This window comes from Argentina anserina, chromosome 3 (assembly GCF_933775445.1).
Source record: "Argentina anserina chromosome 3, drPotAnse1.1, whole genome shotgun sequence".
Classification (NCBI taxonomy): domain Eukaryota; kingdom Viridiplantae; phylum Streptophyta; class Magnoliopsida; order Rosales; family Rosaceae; genus Argentina; species Argentina anserina.
This window is the reverse complement of record NC_065874.1, coordinates 33,136,581-33,158,188: the sequence shown is the minus strand read 5'-3', so window position 1 is coordinate 33,158,188 and position 21,608 is coordinate 33,136,581. Positions and strand designations below refer to the sequence as shown.

General features: G+C 37.9%; 6 protein-coding genes and 1 pseudogene across 7 annotated transcripts in view; 3 read left to right on the top strand and 4 right to left on the bottom strand.

Annotated features, from left to right (window-relative positions):
• Positions 1-21,608, bottom strand: part of LOC126788917 (heterogeneous nuclear ribonucleoprotein 1) — a 156,219-nt gene that overhangs the window by 57,664 nt on the left and 76,947 nt on the right. The window contains exon 1 of one of the 2 annotated variants that reach the window (XM_050514937.1): positions 5,440-5,443. The exons of the other annotated variant lie outside the window; for it this stretch is intronic. The gene's annotated coding sequence lies outside the window, so the exon portion shown is untranslated. Of the gene's footprint in view, positions 1-5,439; positions 5,444-21,608 lie in introns of those variants that run through there. 2 annotated transcript variants of the gene reach the window in all.
• Positions 1-21,608, top strand: part of LOC126788918 (farnesyl pyrophosphate synthase) — an 87,391-nt gene that overhangs the window by 34,505 nt on the left and 31,278 nt on the right. The window lies entirely within an intron of this gene.
• On the top strand, positions 5,684-8,601 carry LOC126788909 (uncharacterized). Its single transcript, XM_050514927.1, has 2 exons — positions 5,684-7,805; positions 8,299-8,601. Exons 1-2 carry the CDS (start codon positions 5,964-5,966, stop codon positions 8,395-8,397), a joined length of 1,941 nt encoding a protein of 646 aa, XP_050370884.1. The 5' UTR covers positions 5,684-5,963; the 3' UTR covers positions 8,398-8,601.
• Positions 9,890-10,866, bottom strand: LOC126787540 (putative F-box protein At5g15670). Its single transcript, XM_050513405.1, is given in 4 exon segments — positions 9,890-9,961; positions 10,332-10,403; positions 10,457-10,738; positions 10,741-10,866. Coding segments are annotated over 4 exon segments (552 nt in total).
• LOC126787539 (G-type lectin S-receptor-like serine/threonine-protein kinase RLK1) lies at positions 11,559-16,144 on the bottom strand. The gene is given in 3 exon segments (XM_050513404.1): positions 11,559-12,284; positions 12,286-12,714; positions 14,864-16,144. Coding segments are annotated over 3 exon segments (2,436 nt in total).
• On the top strand, positions 13,101-14,686 carry LOC126789393 (uncharacterized; annotated as a pseudogene).
• LOC126788911 (F-box/kelch-repeat protein At3g23880-like) lies at positions 19,246-20,502 on the bottom strand. Its single transcript, XM_050514930.1, has one exon. The coding sequence runs from the start codon at positions 20,500-20,502 to the stop codon at positions 19,246-19,248; it is 1,257 nt and encodes a 418-aa protein (XP_050370887.1).

Genomic DNA, 21,608 nt, shown 5'->3' with positions numbered 1-21,608 from the left:
GTTGAAGCAAAGTAAATTAATGGTTTTACCATTATTTCTGCTACCTTTAGCATTCTGTTTAGAATCCCTCCGTCTTCCACTAATGGTGATTCCTAAAAAAGACCTTTTACAAAAACTGGTTGACAGGAAGTAACATGTGAAATTTGAACATTTACTGAGCTGTTGGATATTACTTTTCCATGGCTCATACTGAACATGTACAATTGAACATCAGTGTTATTGAAATGCATGTAAGAGTTGAAATCCAAAAACAACAGCCAAAATTGACTAACTATTAATTAGAAACTATTACCTCAATAAGACAGAAATTTTAAAAGTTGAAACTCTGAAGCATTTGCTTCTGTTCTTTTAGCATAGAAAGGTACCCCGAGTTTCCCAGAAACATTTGCTAAACCATGTGTATCAAAACGGTAAGCGGCAGTCTGCATTTTTTACTAGCCGTGAAAACTATTCTTTTTGAGGTATGAAGTTTTGGAAACGAAGAAAAAAAAACTCCTAAACTGTGTTGAACTAAAAATACAGCTAGGATTAGTTTTAAAATACAGTTAGCTCCTGTTAGTAGAGATATAAGGCTTTACTTATATATCTAGGAGGCTCAATATAGTTAATTTTGTTTCCAGACTTTTATGCTTCGTTTTTGAATTTGTCATTCACTTTACATCAAGTCATCAACTGAACTTGATAGATATGCTGAAGTTTCAATTTGTATCAATTGTACTAATATATATATTAAAGTTTAAAGAACTTTTGCCTAATCTAATATTCTTTTGGTGTATAATATTTAAATGTAGTTTCTGCATTCTGTCTTATCTTCACGTCGAGGATAATCAGTGGTGTTCTTTGTTTGTGGCTTTCTCAGTAGGTACTTCAATCTTTATTCTTTTTTTTTGCTCAGTTCTGAGTAGAGTGATTCTAGAATTTCATTGGGAATCAACAAGCTAATATAGATCCTGCTTGCTGAATTAGTTATACGTACTTGCTAATCAGTGTGCCTCCGACAGTTGAACAAGCTTTGTGATTGAATTTTGGTGTTGGGTTTTCATCCAATGAGATATAATTGTTGCTCATTTTATTATGTTTCGTTCTATTCTATTTGTTTTACTTTTTTATTCTTTTGTGGGAATTAGGAAGACATTACTGTAAATGGCTTTAAGTTATGAATTCATCCAGTAGAGCTTCCTATTTTTACAAAGAAGTTTATGTAATATACTTAATATACCTATTGATATATAGTTTTTGTGCTTGGTTCTTCCCTGTAACTTTTGCTACTCTTCCTATATTCGATGTTGGCCTTCATTTTGTTTTTTCTTCTTATTCAATCAAGTGTTGGTGATCTATGATGTTGTATGATCATGATCATGATCCATTTCTATATTTTATAAAGATGGATATATTAGCATAATGATGTATGAACAAAATAGAAGTAAATATTCTTTTTATCCTTTGTTCAAGTGAATCATGAGAAACTTCAAATAAATGAACTTGATGCACTTTTAATAATGTAAAACAAAAAAAAATGGTCTCGATCTTATTTGTACAAAAGGAATTTTTTTATTGCACTTTTGGTCAATGCTAATACTCAATTTTTAGTCCATGCCAATACTCAATTTTTATTTTCAATTTTGGTTGTTTCTTCCTAATTTTACTTTAATATTACGTGAACTTCATTGCAAAAGAGTCAAATCCGCTGCAACGCGCGGGCTATTTTCTAGTATCTACAACATAATCTCGCCAGAAACAAGGACCGATAAATCTTTTGTAAATTGGATTACCCTGTCATGTGGACATTGTGCAAAGTTGTCCAATTTTTTCTGGTCTTTCCTGTTTGTTATTCTTAACCAGAAATAGGCACACTTCACAGAACAACATACATGTCCTGGACTGTAATAACCCTCGTTTTCAAACAATATTTGAATTGAATTAAATTCTATTAAGTTGTGAAGTTTGATTTAAACCGAATATGATTGTTTGCAAACGTTACGAAACGGGAACGGAAACGTTCCGAGAACGTTTAATAAGATAACGTTACGTTTCCGAACGAATTTATCGACTTTTATTTCGTCGCTCGGTTGTGAAAACTTTCTTCACGGAAGTTGTAGAGCTCGTCGATACGAGTTCGTGGATATGTGACGCGTTCGAATCGGACGTCGGCGGTAAAAGTTATTAACGTCGGAAGTTAGTTTCCGATTTGGAAACTAGTATAAATAGGTAATTATGGGATTAGGGTTTCCTTAATCAGAAACCCTCATCTCACTTCTCTCTCTCTTTCCGCCGCTCTCTCTTTTCTCTCTCTCTCTCTCTCTCGGTTCCCTCTTCCCTCCGAGCCTCTCTCTTCTCCTCCGAGCGTCGCTCCTCACCGCCGGCAGCTACGACCTCACCACCACGACGTGACCACCCCACGAGCACGACGCATCACCGGCGACGCTGCGAAGCTCGGCGTGATTCTCGGACGAAAACGCAGGCGGTCCGAATCTACCAAGGAACTTCAACGATTTCAATTCGTGATTTAGGTAAGGGTTTTGGTTAGATCGATTGTTGGATTGCTTGTTGTTGTAATTATGAATGTTTTGGGGAAGTTTGAAGTAGATCGGAGAGGGGGAGCGGAGGAGAAGAAGGAGGAGATACCGCCGCCTAGAGGCGGCGCGTGAGAAGGCTAGGGATAGCCTAGGGGTCGGCGGAGGCCGTAGGAGGATAGAGGTGGAGGAGGGGGAGAGTTTAGGCACGGCGGTGGCGTCACACGCACCTTGGTTGGCGTCGGCGCGTGGGCCCCACGCGCGGCCGACCGGAGGTGGCGCGTGCGCCACACGCGCCGCCGTGTGAGGCGGTGTAATTAGTTTTGACTGAAAGGGTATTTTGGTAATTTACTGTGTAACGGTAAATGTAAATGTAAATTTTATTTACTACGGTAAATGTAATTAATTTTTACCTTCAGTAAATGTAATTATAAATTACTTTCAGTAAATGTAAAAAGTAATTTGTAAAAGGGTAATTTAGTAAATTTTATTTACTGAGTTGTATTTACATTTAAATCGTACGTATACGTACAGAAATACGTATTAATATTTATACGTACAGAAATACGTATTAATATTTATACGTACATAAATACGTATTAATATTTATACGTACAGAAATACGTATTAATATTTATACGTACAGAAATACGTATTAATATTTATACGTACAGAAATACGTATATAATATTTATACGTACAGAAATACGTATATAGTATTTATACGTACAGGAATATGTATATAGTACTTATACGTACAGAAATACGTATTAATTGAGTATTGCACAGTAACCGTGAATAGTGAACCGTGAACAGTAATTTCGTAAAACCGAAAATTGCTGAACAGTAACCAATTAATACTGTTACGGCATTTAAAGGTTTACGAAACGATTCTAAATTCTTTTCTTATTCTTTTAAGGTGATCATTAATCGAGGAAAGGAATTATCATCGGAATTGAGGATTTACGCTCGAGTCGATAAGGTGAGTAAAATCTCACTGAATTACGAATCTACCTTCGTGGTGATTCAACATTTTTGCAAGTGTGTTTATTTAATGAATTACAACATGTATATGACTTAGTGGACTACGTATATATAGTATAATGGTAATAAATACATATATATATATATATATAGTTCATTAAATTACATACTGTTATTAATTCATTAAAAATAGTCATTTCGATGACAGAAAAAATTGTGCATGTGTGATTTTAATGGTACGATATGATGTGAAATTATCGTACGTAATTTTTCAGGTGTTTATGAAATATGACATGTATATGATATAGTGGACTATGTATATATTGTATAAATGGTAAATAAATACGAATATATATAGTTTGCTATATAATATACTGTTATGATTTTTATTATGGATATATTGTGAAAGTTTTAAAACGTACAATATGATGAGTGATTATTGTACATGATTTTATCACGGAAAATGTGAGATATTGTAATTTGTCTTCGGACGTGATGTGTGGTACAATATGATGTGAGATTATTGTACATGTGAGGCAAGTCGGAACCTAGCCTTTGGCCGGGCGAAAGTTACGATACAGTTAGAGCTCTAGTCTGTCTGCCATAGTACTGCATGAAGGTAACGGGTGGTTATCTGCTCATGGGTACTCAGCTTGTTGTGGATGGTGGCCGGAGGAGGCGGCGCTGACACAGCAGAAACTTCCGACAGTTGCTGCACCGTGTGTGGTTGTCGCCGGAGTGCAAGGCGTAGCCCAAAAGATGGAGATCGTCGAGCCCGTCAGTTTGATAGGTGGCACGACACGAGGCGACGTCGGATGGTGGAGAAATCAGCCGGATAAGATTTTTGGGTCGGGTGAACAGTAACCGAGCTGATTTTGGACAAAAACTGCTTTTCTGATTTCTAATCTCCTCTCCTTCCTTTTATACTATTTCCAAAATCGGAAACCAAACTTCCGTTACTAACAACATCTACATACGACATCCGATTAAAGCGTGTTGCGCGTCTACGAATTCGTATTGACGAATTCTACGAATTTCGTGAAAGAAATTTCCTGAAAAGAGTGACGGATTAAAAGTCGACTCTTGGGTCAAATGAATTTAATCAAATAACACACATTTGGCTCTTGAAACCAATTTCTATTTCGAATAACGACAAAATAAAAGGCGTAAAATGTGAATTTAATCAAATTACTATTCCCTTAATTTCTGATAAATTAAAAGAGATGGTATTGAAAATTTGAGTTATTACATTGTATTAATGGTGCTCCACAAGACTTCATGTACACGAATTTTTTAATAAGAAATAAAACCATATATTTCTGTGTACATTAATCCATGCCTATGACATTATGATGAGGATAATGTTGAGCTTATTATCATTAGCTTTTGTGAGCCAATCTTTCCAGTTGAAATATCAGATTTGTAGCTTCATATAATTTTTAATTTTCTATTCATAATTATGAGTCTGCTGTCTGCATTATTGGCGTGGACGTTGATATTGTTATCAATTGTTTTCTTGAGCCAAGATCATCAATCAATTAGGATCATCAAGAGGATCGCACACATCCTAAATGTGTAGTTTTTTCCCCCTAATATAAACTCTTGTCTAAACCAGTTGAGATAAGCTGGTCATACCTCATTCGAATATAGCTCGTGCCATTATCCCCCGGATTAATTTTTAACCATCTTTTTGTAAAGATGGCCTAAAAGAATGATAAAGTCACGAACTTGCATATACAAGTACAAAAGTCGAACGCAATGTTCTATCAAAAAAAAGTCGAACGCAATGTTTATGGAGATGACTATAGTCTGCATAAGAATATATTCCCTAATTACAGGTCAAAACTTAAATACTTTTGTAACCCCAGAACTAAGTATTTTGGTAAATTAATTTCCCTTAATTGCCATGAGTTGATTGAGGTAGCTGATTAGTAGTAAAATTTGGAGCAAAAATCTGGGGACAAGTGGAAAATGACAAGGGAGAAGAAAGAAAGAAGAAAACAAGTGGAAAATTCATGTTTCTATGACTGCCTGCCGACTACGGAAGATGTATAACTGTAATAACTGGCCCCCCTCTCTCAATTCGTCAAACAAAGAAACAACCAACTCTGTCAGATAGAATAAAGCCAGCCAGAACAGCTTCTCTGTTTCCCACATCATCTGCTTCTTCTCCTCCTACCTCCTCCATTTATGGTCAAAAGTCCACCACCTTTCACCATCACCCTCACCTCAAATATCTCTCTCTCTCTCTCTCTCTCTCTCTCTCTCATTTAATATATCCAGTTTACCCAATTGGGGTTCCAATCCCCATCTCTCTGTTTCTCTGTTCTTGATTTTCCTGCCATTTCAGCTCAACCCTCCAAAAACCCAACAATCCAAACTCAACAAAGACTCAAACTTTTCACTAAAAGATTCAAACTTTCATCCACTCCCTCACTAAAGATTCAATCTTTAACACTACCACCCATGTCATTAGTTCCATACTCCGACCCGAATTCGGAGCCGGACTCTGCCAATCCTGCATGGCAGGACATGTTCCGATCAGCCTCCATCCGTAAAGCAACTCACGCGCCGCCGGCTCCGGCGCCGGCGCCGGAGAAGCCGAAGCAGACCGGCCCAGATGAGAAAGCCGTCCCAAACGGCGATCCCCAGGTACGGCTAGCTCTGTACATAACCATGGCCCATGCTGGGTTGGCCTTCACCATTTTCATATTCTATGCTGTGGGTAAGCTTTTAGAGGAGTACTTGAGGCCTATACAGTGGGCTGTGCTTTGCTCTATTCCTTTGAGAGGTATACAGCAGACCCTTGTTGGGTTTTGGTCTGAGCCATTGAGGCTGGGACTCACTGAGACTGTTCTGGCAGTCCCTGTTGCCATTTTTCGAGTTTTTGTGGGTACCCTTGTGGAGGTTAGGGAGCTTTGTTTCAGGGTGATTCTCCGGAAGCCGAAATCGGAGCAGCGCAGGAGGAACCGGAGTGAGTTCTCCAAGCTGTTGAGGTGGCTGGTGTCGTTTTGGATACTCATACTTGCTTATGAGAGAATTGGTGGTCTGGGGTGTTTGGGGATTGTTGGATTAGGCTTTGTGTTTAGTGCTAAGGGTGTGGATTCGACAATGTCCACTGTGTCGAGTTTGAGGTGTAGTAGCTTTAGGCGCAGCCCGATTAGTGCTTTTTTCACTAGGAGGATTTTGGTTAGGTTGAAGACCATTGTGGCTATTGGGTTGATTTTTTCTATGATTGTGGGGTTTTTAGCAGGTATCATGTTTTTTTCGTATAAGATTGGGGTTGAGAGTAAGGACGCGGTGATTTCGGTGAAGTTACATGTGGAGGAGAGTAATTATACTGAGAAGATTGGTGTTAAGCAGTGGATGGATGAGAATGATGTTCCTGGAATGGTGGATAGATATAGTTCCAAGTTGTATGAGACAGTGTCGGAGCAGCTGGATAGTTTGGCAATGCAGTATAATCTGACAGAATTTGCCACTGGGATTAGGCATTTTGCAATAAGATCGTCTGCTAATTCTTCTGAGCCTTCAAATGCTTTAGCTACCCCATCACCGTACACAGAAAAGCTTGTGAGTTTGAGGAATCGGATCAGTAACAGGGAATGGGGAAATATTTACACTGAGGTGCATGCAATTGTTAGAGAATTAGTAATCACCAGGGAGGATTTGGTTGAGAAAGCAAAAGGGTTCGCCATGCAAGGAATGGATGTCTCGCAGCGCATGCTGGCCAGTAGTAAATCAGTTTTTGCAGGCAGTGCAAAAATTATGTTTTCCATTGGGAGTTCTATTGTGTCTGGAGCAGCTGAGGTATTCAATTTTGTGTCTCAACTGATGGTGTTCTTCTGGGTATTGTATTACCTGATCACATCTGAGTCTGGGGGAGTGACTGAGCAAGCAATGAGTATGCTCCCAATTTCAAAGTCTGCAAGGGTTAGATGCGTTGAAGTTCTTAATAATGCCATTTCTGGTGTTCTTTTGGCAACAGCTGAGATTGCCATTTTCCAAGGATGTCTTACATGGCTTTTATTCAGATTATTTAAGATACACTTCTTGTACATGTCCACCATTCTTGCTATCTTCAGCTCTGTACTGCCAATATTTCCATCTTGGTTTGCAACTATTCCAGCAGCTCTTCAACTGCTGCTGGAAGGCAGATATGTAGTGGCCATCATCTTGTCCAGTAGTCATCTTGTGCTTATGGATTATGGTTACTCTGAAATTCAGGAGGATATACCGGGTCATAGTGCGTATCTTACAGGTCTTAGCATCATTGGTGGAATGACATTGTTCCCATCTGCATTGGAGGTAAACGTTTTTCACGTTTTAAAGTTACATTATAGCGATCATGTTTCGTACATTTGACTCGATCATTATTCATTTAATTTTCCAAATCCGTGTCGGATATTGAGGTATAGTGCCTATCCAGGAGCATATTCACACCAAATTAACCCAATTAAAGAGTTTAACTAGCTTTACTTTCAACTCATATGTCTTAATATTCACATCAAGTTAAGTCAATTAAAGATTAGAACCAGCTTTGCTTCAACTCATGTCCTAATTGGACTCCTTATTTTCTTTTGCAATACTCAAAGCCTTGTTTGCTGAGTTTGAAGGTACTAGTATTTTAACAATGCTTAGGGAAGCATCTGGTCATATCACCTCGATTATTAATTCTTAAGCTAAAATTATTACATTTTCGCATGACAAATAACATGATGCCCCTTCCATTCTGTTAAAGATATAGTATACTCGAGTCGCTTCATTTCATGACACAGTACCTATGCTTCTTCTTTTCCAGGGTGCAATTATGGGTCCACTCATAACCACGGTTGTGATTGCTCTCAAGGATTTATACGTGGAATTTGTTCTGGACGAAGCCAAGGATAAAGATGTGTAGATAACAAACATAGCAATGATAGCATTGTATTCTCCAGCAGTTTTCATTTATTTGTTTGCACCTGCAACTTAATCTGAACTGCAAGTGCATTATTCTTTGCCAGTCGGTTTTGAGTGCCTCTCTTTTCTCCAAGGTGTGTGGATTCCTTGTATCCTAATATACATCTTTTAAATTTCCGGTAATTTATTTTTCCTATTTACTCTATCTAGGAAAGCGTAAGATCAGTTTGGTGGCTTCATGTGTATCCAATCATGTGTTGAAGTGCAATAAGAAACTGACAGATTATTCTTGTCATGCCATGTGATACAAAATTGTGTAATTTTGATCTAGCTGTCGCAGTACAGTACTGGGTTATCGAGTTGATATATACATTTCATTGTTGTGCTTTATTCTGTTTTACAAACCAGGCCGTTGCAGACTACCATATACCAAAGTTCTGTTATCCAAGCCAGTCCTCATTGACTATATAGTGCAACTTGGAATATGCATTGTCCTCTGAAGCAAAATCATACAACCAAAAAGCACCATGCTTTTGTGCATTACCAGATTCGCATTCTTCAGATCAACTGGTATTCTATTCGTGAAATCCGACGGCTAAAAGTTTCCTTTGGATAGGTTATAGGAGAAGAACTATATGTTCATGGCATGATGTATTATGAGTAATATACATTACGTGAAACTACAAATCTGATTACCAAATCTGAGAACACTAGTGATCTGCTCGGAAGTCCAAACTGATCGTGTACTCAAATATGGGTAGAGCATAATCAACTTCAGACATCTCAGAAATTACACGATGTATTGTATACAAGGAATGATAGTCTCCTGGTAGTAGGAGGAATGTTTGATTACACCTTGGATTGGATCATGTATTTAGTTCGGACTTTGACGAAGTTATTAGCTTTATGCTTGAGGTGGTCACAACTCACAGCCCCCTAATCAAAACTAATATAAGAATCTTGTCCGCTGAAGATGAAACCATAGCATAATTTACATAAACATAGAGAATTGTACAATAAACTACCCAGCTGCAAAAGGCATGGTGCTGAATTGCAGAATCATGGCCTATACTCAGTTATAAACATGGTTGATGGTTAACATCAGAGATCTAATTAACATGTAATTGCAAACCAATTAATCATATCCTCAAGTTCAAGTATAGCAGAATGCTGAGTAAGAAAGAGTGAAGTTAGATTACACCTTGGATGTATTACTTTAGGTTCCGACAAAGTTGCGCAACAATACTAAAACCAACTGAAAAATCTTGTTTGCAGTAATCTCAAGGATTGATGATCAAATCATAATATTGTTAACATCAACACACAGAATTGTGCAATCAACTATCCAACTGCAAAACTGCAAAAGACATGGGGCTGAATTGCAGTTGAGTTGATCACTGCCTATACTGATTGAGCATAGCAAATATAGATGATTGATGACCTAAAACTTCATTTATCCATTCATTACACGTACTTTATTGGAAAGAAAGCAATCATCGCATGAACCAATGAGCAAATAAAACTGCAGATATCAATCCAGAAACCTTTGCCATGTTGCCAGACCACTGTTGTGCACAGCACTTGAAACATCATCACTCAAAACAACACTCAACCCAAATAAATGAGAGAATATGTCCAACACGAAATATGAAACTTTGTCGCAGTTACAAAATCTAAAGGTCATACATACTAACAAAATTAGGAAGAACATAAAAATCTAAAGGAAAAACAGCTCTCAACTTGCCCCTTTTTTTCCTCAGCAAGAAACTGCTTCACTCCTGTCAAGTAAGACAAGCTTTCTTCATAAGGATCAATGGTGTAATGTTCATATTGACAAATCCCAAGATTCTTGAATTGACCGCTTACAAGGTCTGCCGAAACTAATTCATTTTTAGCGTCTCTGCTTCCATAATAATCCCTCCCAAATTAACGTACCACCACTACACCATTTTTCCTAAAACATAAAGCTCTAGGTAATTTTCCTTCCGGACCAGGTGGGCGGAAGATTATCAATTTGATTCACGATCTCTCCACACAATATTCTTTCATTACCCACACACCAAGTAGAGAGATGGCATTGCAGCTAGTGAATAAACCTCCACATAAGTTCGATTTTCAGCTTCTTTGTCACCATTCCATCCATATTAATCCTCGACAATCCTCACAACCTTATAGTCATTGGCAATAGCATCATACGCGAACCCGTGATAAGCATTGTACCCACCAATTGTCTGAAAGGTAAGGCCAGGCTTGGGAAGGGTTACTAGCTTTCTTATAGAGGGATTCCAAATCAAGAAGGTGTAACCATAACATCTTAAATCATCTGACAGGCATACCAGCTCATTAAAAAGCTCGAATCTTTAATATTGGACCTCCAGGACTTGCAGACAGAGGTGCAAATGGCCAAAGATTTACTGGGTAGCCTAAGTAATATGTTGGTAATGACTTCATTAGGAAGATAGTCAGACATTGCTTCAGTTTTCAGTTAACAGCTGCACTTTGCGGAGAGACAAAGTTATACAGGCTCATTTCAAATCAAATCATACTGTAATACTCTTAATCTAGGCCAGAAAAATAGACATGATCTCAGACTACCACAAATTTAAACTTAAACTCAAGGCTTTCATACAACACTGTACTTCTACACTGCTAATTGTGCTAAAGTTTTCAATATATATCTTGTTTTTGCAAATCAGATTCAGAGAAACAGGGTTCAATTATTATATCTATCAATTTAAACTAGGGTGAATTCCAAATTTAACCCACGCATGTTCTTGATGTTTGAGGAACTAGCCGCCACCTCTTTCATTTAGGCCTAATTCCATAGTGATGTTAATATTTTTGACAATGGAGCTACTGGTTTGCGACAGGGTGAACCTGCAAATGGAATAATGGATACTGATAGTGTGTTTTGTATATTACACCTATATATTAAGGTTCATTGGGATATTTAATGTGGTAATTCATTATTAAAATTTTCAACTAGTAATGGAACTGTAAGGTTTGGAAATGACTTCATGATTCCCAACAAGATCATAACTTAAGCTTCTAAACTACATCTGATGACAAAAAAAGCGTCTAACCGTCTTATTACTAAAACAACGTACTACATACACACTAACAAGAGGAAAGCTACATAATGCTAATCAAACAGAGTCGGTTTCATCCTGTTCTGCTGTATGGTGATGGACTTGGTGGAACATGCACTTCCACTACTCCTTCCAGCATATACATAACTTTCCTCATAGTTGGTCGAAGAGAAGGGTCTTCTTGAATGCACCAAAGAGCAACCATGATGAATCTTTCCAGCGTTGTTTTCTCATTCAAGGCCTCAACTTCATAATCTACAACAGCATCCAAGACTCCTTCGAGGTAGCAATCATAAACCCAATTGGTTAAAATAGCACGCTCTTCGGAGATATTTTCCATTTCAACGCTTCTCCTGCAGCAAATGACTTCTAGCAGCACCACACCGAAGCTGTACACATCGACTTTGGTAGTGATTGGCATGTTCCGGAACCACTCAGGTGCAACATAACCTTTTGTTCCTCTTATGGCTGTTCGAGTCCGGCTCTGATTCATCATTAAAAGCTTTGCCAATCCAAAGTCAGCTATCCGAGCATTGTAGTAATCATCTAGCAGAATGTTCTGAGGCTTAATGTCACAGTGGATGATCTGCGTGCTGCACTCTTCATGTAAGTATTGAAGTCCTCTCGCAACTCCATAAGCAACATCAATTCTTTGCCTCCAACCTGGTCTGGTATCAGCAAAAAGATAGTTTGCTAAAGTGCCATTGCTCAAGAATTCATATACTAGTAACCGCTCTTGCTCCTCGTCACAATATCCAACAAGTCTAACCAGATTCTTGTGATGAGTGATCATGAGTCTGACCAATTATGTTCAGTTCCGCCTTGAATTCCTTCTCACTATCTTGTGAAACAAAACGGAGCTTCTTCACTGCCACCTGAACACCAGAAAAAATTTGCAGTATTCCTTTGTAAACAACTCCAAATGCACCCTTTCCTAATTCTTCATTAAATCCATTTGTTGCTTTTAAAAGCTCTTCATAGCTAAAAGCGTGCAGATTCGAGTCCCAAACATGTTGGTTAGACGTAGGCCTTATATGTTTCTTTCGATAAATGAAGAAAAAACCCAGAAAAACTATAGCACTTAACATTAAGTTAACAAAGACTGAGGTACCAAGTAGTGCTGGTCCAATGCGTATCAAAGTGGTTTGGTTCTTCCTCTTCTTGTCATCTTGATTTGGCAATTGAGGAACTGGTACAGTAAAATTTCCCTTCCTCACTTTGATGAAGGCCTGCGTACAGGGGCGGAACTAAGTGGCGGGCTGGTAGGGCTATAGCCCATCCGAAATTTTAGCTAAAATATCCCCAATTATATGTATATCATGATCTCCTCCCTTCTTTCCTTGTTTGGCTGTTAGTTTCGTTAACAAACGCTCTTTCTGAGCCCAAAGATTTTATCTTTGTTTTTGTTATGCTGCAACTTGTTATAGTCAAGCAGTAAGAAGTTAATGAATTCATGTAAGTGTTTAACGTTGGTAGTTTCGATTGGATCATTGAATTTGAAGTTTGTTTGAGACACTGCCCATTCGATCGAATTTTTAATGCAAAGTATACTTGTTCTTGTTGTTTCTGGGAGGCTTTGTTCATGAAGTTATGTTCCTTTTCTTGTCATATTTCAATGTCTCAAATCGGGATTATCTGGGTTCGTTTAGGGTTCTTTAGAGATTTGTAGTTTGTTCTGCAAAACAAAAATTGAATTGAGTTCGTTATTATTGAGGTATCTCTTGTTTTTCGTATAATTTTCATTCTCTTATTATTTCTTATCATGAGATGCTGAGAAATTTGATGTGGATAATTGCTTGAGGCTAATTTCATCTATTTCACGGCGGCCAAGAGCAGATAATTGCTTGAGGCTAATTTCATCTGTTCTACATCGAAATATAATGTAAATTGAAAAACTGTGTGTTGATTGTATTCACTTTGCTTGATCTGGTGTAGGATACGTCCATTAGCTGGAGTCGAAGAAAATTAAGAACTGCTGCACACATGCTGAAGTTGAACTTGTTTGGTCTAAGGGGGGCTGCCATGGGGTTCTCGCACAGATGGTGAAGAAAAGGTTGGTTGAGTAGTTGTTTGCATTTCTCACTAGGTGTTGTGATATTTTTATGCATCTGACCTGCTACAGTAATGTAATTGTCAGGTTGAGCTATCTGCTGTAGAACTAGAATCACTTCGAAAAGAGCTCGCTGATATAGAAGAGAGGGAAGCTCACTTGAAAGCTCAGTAAGAACTTTGTACTTGACCATTTTACATGATCTTACAATAGTAAGCTACATATTATTGCTAATACTGGGTCTTAGGAGGCAACTTCTTTTAGCTGTACCTTGGTTTATGAAGTCTCAACACAATGTACCATTGACGTCACTGAAAGACTTGTGTTTTGTGCATATTGGAACATGTTGATGAAATTTTGCGATCTGCTAGTCTGTCTGGCTATTTGTACATTCGAACTGTAATGACTCTTAAGTATTAACAAGTCAAATTCTACTTTGAATTAACGTTGCCAAATATGGTCTGCTCACTTTAATTTTTGTTTTCTTTATAATAGAGATGGACAGCATTACCAGGAGAACCTCCTCCCCTTGATGATACTGATGTTGATGACTGGCTTCCGCGCTTTGTTGTCTTGCAAGGGACCTGTATGTTCTTCTACTTGTTATCCACAGGTAAGTAACCATTTAATCAGACATAGTCCTGTTTCTTGTGCCTCCTTAATTTGTGTTTGCCAAATTATTTGCCACTGTCTGGCAACAAGATATAGTTTAATGCTGTAAGATATCCTGGTTTGATTGATTGGCCCTGATTTCTCATTTCATTGCATTGTGCATTTCGTTTAAATCTTAATTTATGGTCAAAAACTCAAACTGGGGTATGGTAGTGCTAATTTTCAAACTTTGAAGCTCATACGAAATTCTCCATCATGGCTTCTGCTATAAAGTGTAACATAATATGTTCACCGATGAGCTTTATTTCTTGTTCATTTTTCAGATATAAGTCTTCAAGACTCTACGTACCCTATTATCTGATATTGTTGAAATAGGCCCCTTGCCAAGCTTTACACGAGATGATGAAGGAACTCGATATGCATTTTATATTTTAACACGTCAAGGACTGCGGTACGAGTGCTCTAGTGTTTCTGAGATACAGGTAGGGTAGGACGGGGTTTCTGTTTCAAGATTGACATTTTTTTTTGGCTTAGTCCTGAAATTTGTGATCAATCCTCTGATTTTTGTCCCTCTTTATGTTCCTCCTATTGTATTTTTAAATTTAAATAGTAAAGGCGTGAGTATGAGCCTCCCATTGTGTTCCAAACCTCAAACAAAAATTTGTATTATGTGAAAAGTAGCCCTACCCATATTGAATTCCTAGTTCCGCCCCTGCCTGCGTATTAAGCTTTCCGTCCTGTCTCCCATTTGAAAGAGGTAACTTCTTTTTCCAACAGTAACCAGCTCTGAAAATGGCAACAGCACACATACAATCTCCAAAGCACGACTGATTGCAACTTTCTGAAGTAGAAGGATTTAACCGCATATAGTATGAGGTTGCCCAATCAGTATTTGTCAGCATTACAACTTCATATAGATCCTTTGTAACAGTCAGGTCATCTTCCTCACAGCCTTGTGTGAAATCCGGGCAATTCCCATACGGATGACTCGGGTCCTGTAATGAGTAATTTGTTAGGCATTTACAGGTTGGTCTCTGATTTTGGAGAGTGCAGATACTGTTGTAGCCACATACACCGAGACCTGCTTCAATAGTCATACTGCATATGTTATCTGGCACTGACCAAACAAGACTCCAGCTTACATTATTATCAGTGTAACTTTTTGGGTGAGAGTATAGTGCAAAAACCCCATCAAAGTTGAGGGTGGCTCTAAGATAGAAGGTCGTGGCTGAGACTCTGGTTGCGTCTTTGATATTGAATTTTTCACCATTCTCTCTCAAAACATACATGTAGCCTAAGCTATTGAACTCCAGCTTTGTACCAGCAGTAGAAGAATTCAAGTCACCAGTTGTGTCACTTGCATAGTAGGGCTGGTTGGCAAACTCAGTTGGCAAGTTTATGGTGACAAGCACGAGATTGCCATCATCTTGCATACGTAGCTGAAATTTTCCTTTAGAAAAGTTAGTCTGGGATTGTTGAGACCAGAGCTTCCCTCCTTTTTCGATATCCTGCCCAGGTAGAACGGTATGAGTAGGATTGTTGAAGGTCTCCCATAAGGTCTCTGACTTGCCATCTTGAAGAACAAAGTTGCCTGTATCATTCACGACCCCAAAGGCAACAACTCCAGAGGGGTACTCGGATCTCCAAAGCTGAACACCCTGAGGACTTGTAAGCACTAGTCCACTCTCAGCAGTCAGATTCACAACTGAACCCTTAGCTACAGCTGCATGACTATCTCCATTCGCAAACCAAACTATGGTTTTGTCTGGAATCTTAGCATACCATACAGAAAGCAGGAAAAGATCACTGTTTTCAAGTTGTCGAAAACCAAAGGCGAAATCACCAGAAGGAGAAAGCCATGAGGAGCTGTTACCTGCAGTTGCAACGAGAAAAGCACCTACAGCTACTTTGCCATCATTATTCTGGGCCAAAAGAGATTCTGGAACCAGAAACAATGAGGCAATAAGCAGAAGAAGCAGCCTTACAGTGAAAGCCATTCATTTGCTGCAACAAATGTGATTAAGCAACTACAACTTGCAACTTGTACCACCAGTTAGCTCTTTATCTTAATGAAGCGTGGACCATGCATGGCCGGCATGGGCATCTTGTTTCCTTGAAAGTTATGGAATCAGTGTTGACTTGTTCGGAGACTTTGACGAAGGAGTAGCAGAACCAGATTGTCACAATTGGAACGGTCTTGGCTGTCCGTCCTGTTAAGAATGCCTCAACTTTAAGAAAAGCATATTGATTAACTTTCATTGACCAATCAATGGTACCTGTTTAACGTTTTAATTGACCAATATTCATGTCAATTTTGAAATATTCGTGCCTGGCCCGGCTTCAACTCTATTTAAGTTTCCCTCCGGAAAGCACCAATGAATTCCAGGACTCAAGTAATTGTATGATATCCAATATGAAGTATTAAAGACAAGACGCAAAATAAGTCATAAACTATGAAAACAATGCAGAGGACAAGGGCACCTGTCAATAAAATGAATAAAGATGGATTAAAATCATTAAATAAGCACCTCCTTCAAATCTGAACTTAGTTAAAGTAAAACCAACTATCGATCAGAAGACCATTTTTTTACCAACATCAATAATGCAAAGTAGTAGCTGCATATCACCGAAATATCTTGGTATTATTGCTCCGACTAATTTCTCAAGTGTGATGAAGTAATCAGAAAAGTTTTTAAGTGGACAAATATCCAAAATAGAATCATAGAAATATGTATTAAGATGAAAAGAGCACTTGTTCATAGAATAAAACCATACATCCTGTGTAAGTCTATGATGCACGGATACTTGAAAAAAAATGAATCTGTATTGTACCCGTGTCGGATATGGGTACGGTCTGGATACACTACATATATATATATATATATATATATATATATATATATCTAGATGAAAATACGCATCTAACTATGTAGTACATAGTCAACCACCAAATATGGTAAGAGTACGTTTTGGATACGTTTTAAAAGTATAATTGTCATTGTCACGTTAAAATTAGATAAAACCTAAAACTAATCAAAAGGTACAGCTGTATTGTTTCGTTTTCTCTCTTCTAAGAGAGACTGATGCCATCACCAAAACTCCCAGAAGGCCACAAGCCACAACGATGAACTAAGGATTTATGAGTCGACTGACACATGTTGCCTTTTCCAATCTCTTTTCTGATAAGTTTTCGATCTTTCAATCTGGGTTCTTTTAATCTGTCATCAGTTAATTTGTACGTTTGCACTTTTAGAATTTATGATAAGAAATTGTAGTTTATGAAGTGGAAGAACTAGTTTTCTTATCGGGTCTTACTCAAATTGTAGCTCATTGGTTGATTGATTCATATTTTAAATTGAATACATAATGGGTGATCCGTCTACTACTTCGCGTGTGGGTGAGGGTGGAGCCGCAGAGAATAATAGCAAAGGTTTTTCCTTATTTATCATGTTTAGTACTTATTATCTTCTATTTTGCTTGAACTTATAAAGTATTTATTTATGAAATTGATGGGATTTAGGTGTTCTAATGGTTTGTTTGATCAAATTTTAAAATTTATTATATATATATATATTTACAAAACGTAACCAAAACACTACATTTTAGAAAGAAAAAATATATATTCTCGTGTCATGACGTACCTGTATCCGTATTTCGTACTCGTACTAGTGCATCATAGTGTGTACCATAGGCTTCTCAAACTTTATAATCAACAAACCCAAATTCTTTTCTATGAAAAACAACAAATACATTACTCCAAACAGAAATAGAAACAGAAACACATAGAAAATGAAGAGAAGCAACCTTTATTCCATCTTTTTCATGATTAGGGGAAGATGCATTGAATTTGGAGCAAGAGAGACTTGATTACCTGGACAAGTTTTGGTCTTGAGAAGCAGAGAGAGAGAGAGGCTTCTGTTCTCACCTCTGATGATAAAGGGCTTCCGGCGCAAACCCTCTTGTAAGGAAGAGAAAAAGGGGGAGGGAGAGCCTATTTATAGTGTTCAGAACTCGAAACCTGACAAATGTGTGAGTCATGGGTTTAAGTGAGTCCTAACAAATGCTTGGTAACGGCTTTAATGGAGTTTCACATTGGCCTAAAACTTCACTACTTCATATAGGCTCATTTCTGTTCGAATTTGGAGGAGTTTTTGGATGGGTTACAGGAGAGGAACCGTCTTCATATGGCATGATATATTTTGGAATCTGAAGATGATTTGTGTGAATGTGACTGCATTATTTGAAAACTGCAAAATCACCATCAGCTCTATCCACAGCCAACGTGATCACCATCTGGTTCAGCTGCCGGAATGCTACTTGAAGATCTTATTAAACAAAATCTTACTCCCCCGGTTGTAAAGAAATGCTCTGTGAGCTTTAAAGCCTTTCTCGCCGGACGGTAAAGTGAGAACACTAATAATCTAAGATTGGCAATCTTATGCTCAAATGTGGGTAAAGGACAATCAAGTTCAGACATCTAATTGATCTCAGAATCACACATGGTATTATATACAAGCAATGGTAGTCTCCTGATTGTTGGAGGACTAGAGAAAGATGAAGTATGCTTACAGCTTGGATGTATAAGTTTAGGCTCTGACAAAGTTATGCAACAAAACTAAAACCAACAACAAAAATATTGTCTGCAGTAATCTGAAGGACATATGATCAAACCATAACATCCTATACATCAACTATCCAAGTGCAAAAGTCATGGGGCTGAATTGCAGTTGAGTTAACCACTACCTATACTGATACAGCATAGCAAATATAGATAATTGTTGACCTATAACTGCATTATCGATTCATTACATGTACTTTATTGGAAAGAAAGCAATTATCGCATGAACTAATGACTAAATAAAACTGCAGATATCAATCCAGAAACCTTTGCCATGTTGCCAGACCACTGTTTTGCACAGCCCTTAAAACATCATCACTCAAAACAACACTCAACCCAAATAAAATGAGAGAATAGGTCCAACACGAAATATGAAACTTTGTCGCAGTTACAAAATCTAAAGGTCATACATACCAACAAAATTAGGAAGAACATAAAAATCTAAAGGAAAAACAGCTCTCAACTTGCCTCTTCTTTTCCTCAGCAAGAAACAGCTTCACTCCTGTCAAGTAAGACAAGGCTTTCCTCATAAGGATCCATGGTGTAATGTTTATATCGACAAATCCCAAGATTCTTGAAATGTCCGCTTACAAGGTCTAGCGAAACTAATTCACTTTCAGCATCTCGGCTTCCATAATAATCCCACCCAAAATTACATATCATCACTACTTCACCACTCTTTCTAAAACATAAAGCTTTATGCAAATTTCCTTCAGGACCAGGTGGGCGGAGAGTTGTCAATTTGGTCCACGACTCCTCCACACAATATTCTTTCATTACCCACACATCAAGTAGAGAGTCGGCATTGCTATCACTAGAACACCTCACGAACAGAGCAAGAGAATTTCCATCTCCTGAAACAGACGATCGCAATGTCATGCCTCCTAGGCATAATGAATCCCAATCCAAACACTTTGGCATCATTATCTCCTGAAATAACTCACTGCCCACATCAAATGCCAATATAAAATAGCGGCGTGTGCTACTCCTCAAACCGTGTGCATCCCAATGTAGAGCCCCATTAACAAAAGCTGAGGGTGAGCGTATACCAGATAACCCACATTGTGGATCAATTAACCTACTACTACTCCATGAGCTTGCAGCTAGTGAATAAACCTCCACAAAAGTTCGATTTTCAGCTTCTTTGTCATTCCATCCATATTGATCCTCGACAATCCTCACCACCTTATAGTCTTTGGTAACAGCATCAAATGCAAACCCATGATAAGCATCATACCCACCAACTGTTTGAAAGGTAAGGCCAGGACTGGGAAGGGTTACTACCTTTCTTATAGAGGGATTCCAAATCAAGAAGGTGTAACCATAACATTCTAAATCATCTGCTAGGCATACCAGCCCATTACAAACACCAACCACACGGAAACACTCGTTATGCATTCCCCTCTCAGCAATTGGACATTGTAATCCTATCTCGCAACAATCATCAAAAGAACTATTATCATAATGCAACGAGTATACATCATTTTTCACCCCATCGACTGAACTATTGCGGCCCTCAAGGCTAGAATCTTTAGGATAAAACCTGTGTAGTAGTAGGAGGTGAGTGCCATGGCGGTTGTTGGAATCGATTGTGCGGCTATGGTGGGCGCCAATAAAGCTCGAATCTTTAATCATGGACCTCCAGGACTTGCAGACTGAGGTGCAAATGACCAAAGACTTAGCGGGTAGCCTGAGTAATATGTTGGTAATGACTTCCACAGGAAGATAGTCAGACATTGCTCCAATTTTCAGTGAACTGCTCCAATTTGCAGAGAGGCAAAGTTATACATGCTCATTTCAGATTAAAGTCATAGAGTAATATTGTTCATCTCAGATTACCACAAACATAAACTCAAATATAATATCAGATTAACACAAATGTGACTTAAAGTTCAGAGCTTTAACACAACAGTCTTTCTACCCTGCTAAAGTTTCAATCTTTTTTCTTAGTTTGCAAACCATATCAGAGAAACAGGCATGAAGTACACAACATGCTGATTCAACATGGCTATAAAGTTTCCATCTTTGATTAAAATGACATGAATTGTGGCCAAAGTTTGCATCTTTTTCTTAGTTAAGAACAAGAGACATTGAATTTGAGAAAGAGAAACGTGATTACCTGAAAGGAAGAGAGGCTTCTGTTCTGCCCACTAAGAAAAAAAAAAGGCATCCGGTGCAAACCCTAAAAAGGGAGAGAACAAGAGGGAGTCTATTTATAGTGGCCAGAACTCAAAACACTGGGTTTAAGCTCGGAGATGATTAACAAATCTTGTTAAGGCCTATAATGGAGTTTGTGACACAAATGACTAAACCATAACATTGTTTACATCAACATACAAAATTGTGCAATCTACATGCATGAAATTATGTAGCCCAGTTGCGGTTAAGTTGATTCTTGACTTCAAGAAAATGTTAACTTTATAATGTTATATTTGCAAAATCAACTGCTAAAAAATGTTCATATTTTCATTACTTTACAATCATTTCCGAAAGTTAAGTTTAAAAAATCAAAAGAAAACAACTGTATGAAAAGGAAAGGGAAAATACCCAAAATGATACCTGAAGTATCGTGAAATGTGTTTTTTTGTACCTACGAATTTTTATTACCTGAAATGGTACCTGAACTATTGCACCGTTACCCAATATAGTTCATCCGTTAATTTCTCCGTTAAATTGATGATGTGACATGTATTTAGAAGGACAAAATGGTCTATACAGAATTTTTTTATATTTCCTATCTTTTTCCTTCAAAATTCTCACAAATTCACCAAACTGACTGAAAATTTGTTGGACTTGATAAATCATACCTATATTATTTGCAAATTTATTTACAATATTTTTTT

Bases quoted from the DNA above. Each gene is read 5' to 3' on its own strand.
- LOC126788909 (XM_050514927.1), top strand. From the start codon at position 5,964: ATGTCATTAGTTCCATACTCCGACCCGAATTCGGAGCCGGACTCTGCC. The intron at 7,806-8,298 runs GTAAACGTTTTT...CTTCTTTTCCAG, and splicing joins TGTTCCCATCTGCATTGGAG to GGTGCAATTATGGGTCCACT.
- LOC126788911 (XM_050514930.1), bottom strand. From the start codon at position 20,502: ATGTCTGACTATCTTCCTGTGGAAGTCATTACCAACATATTACTCAGG.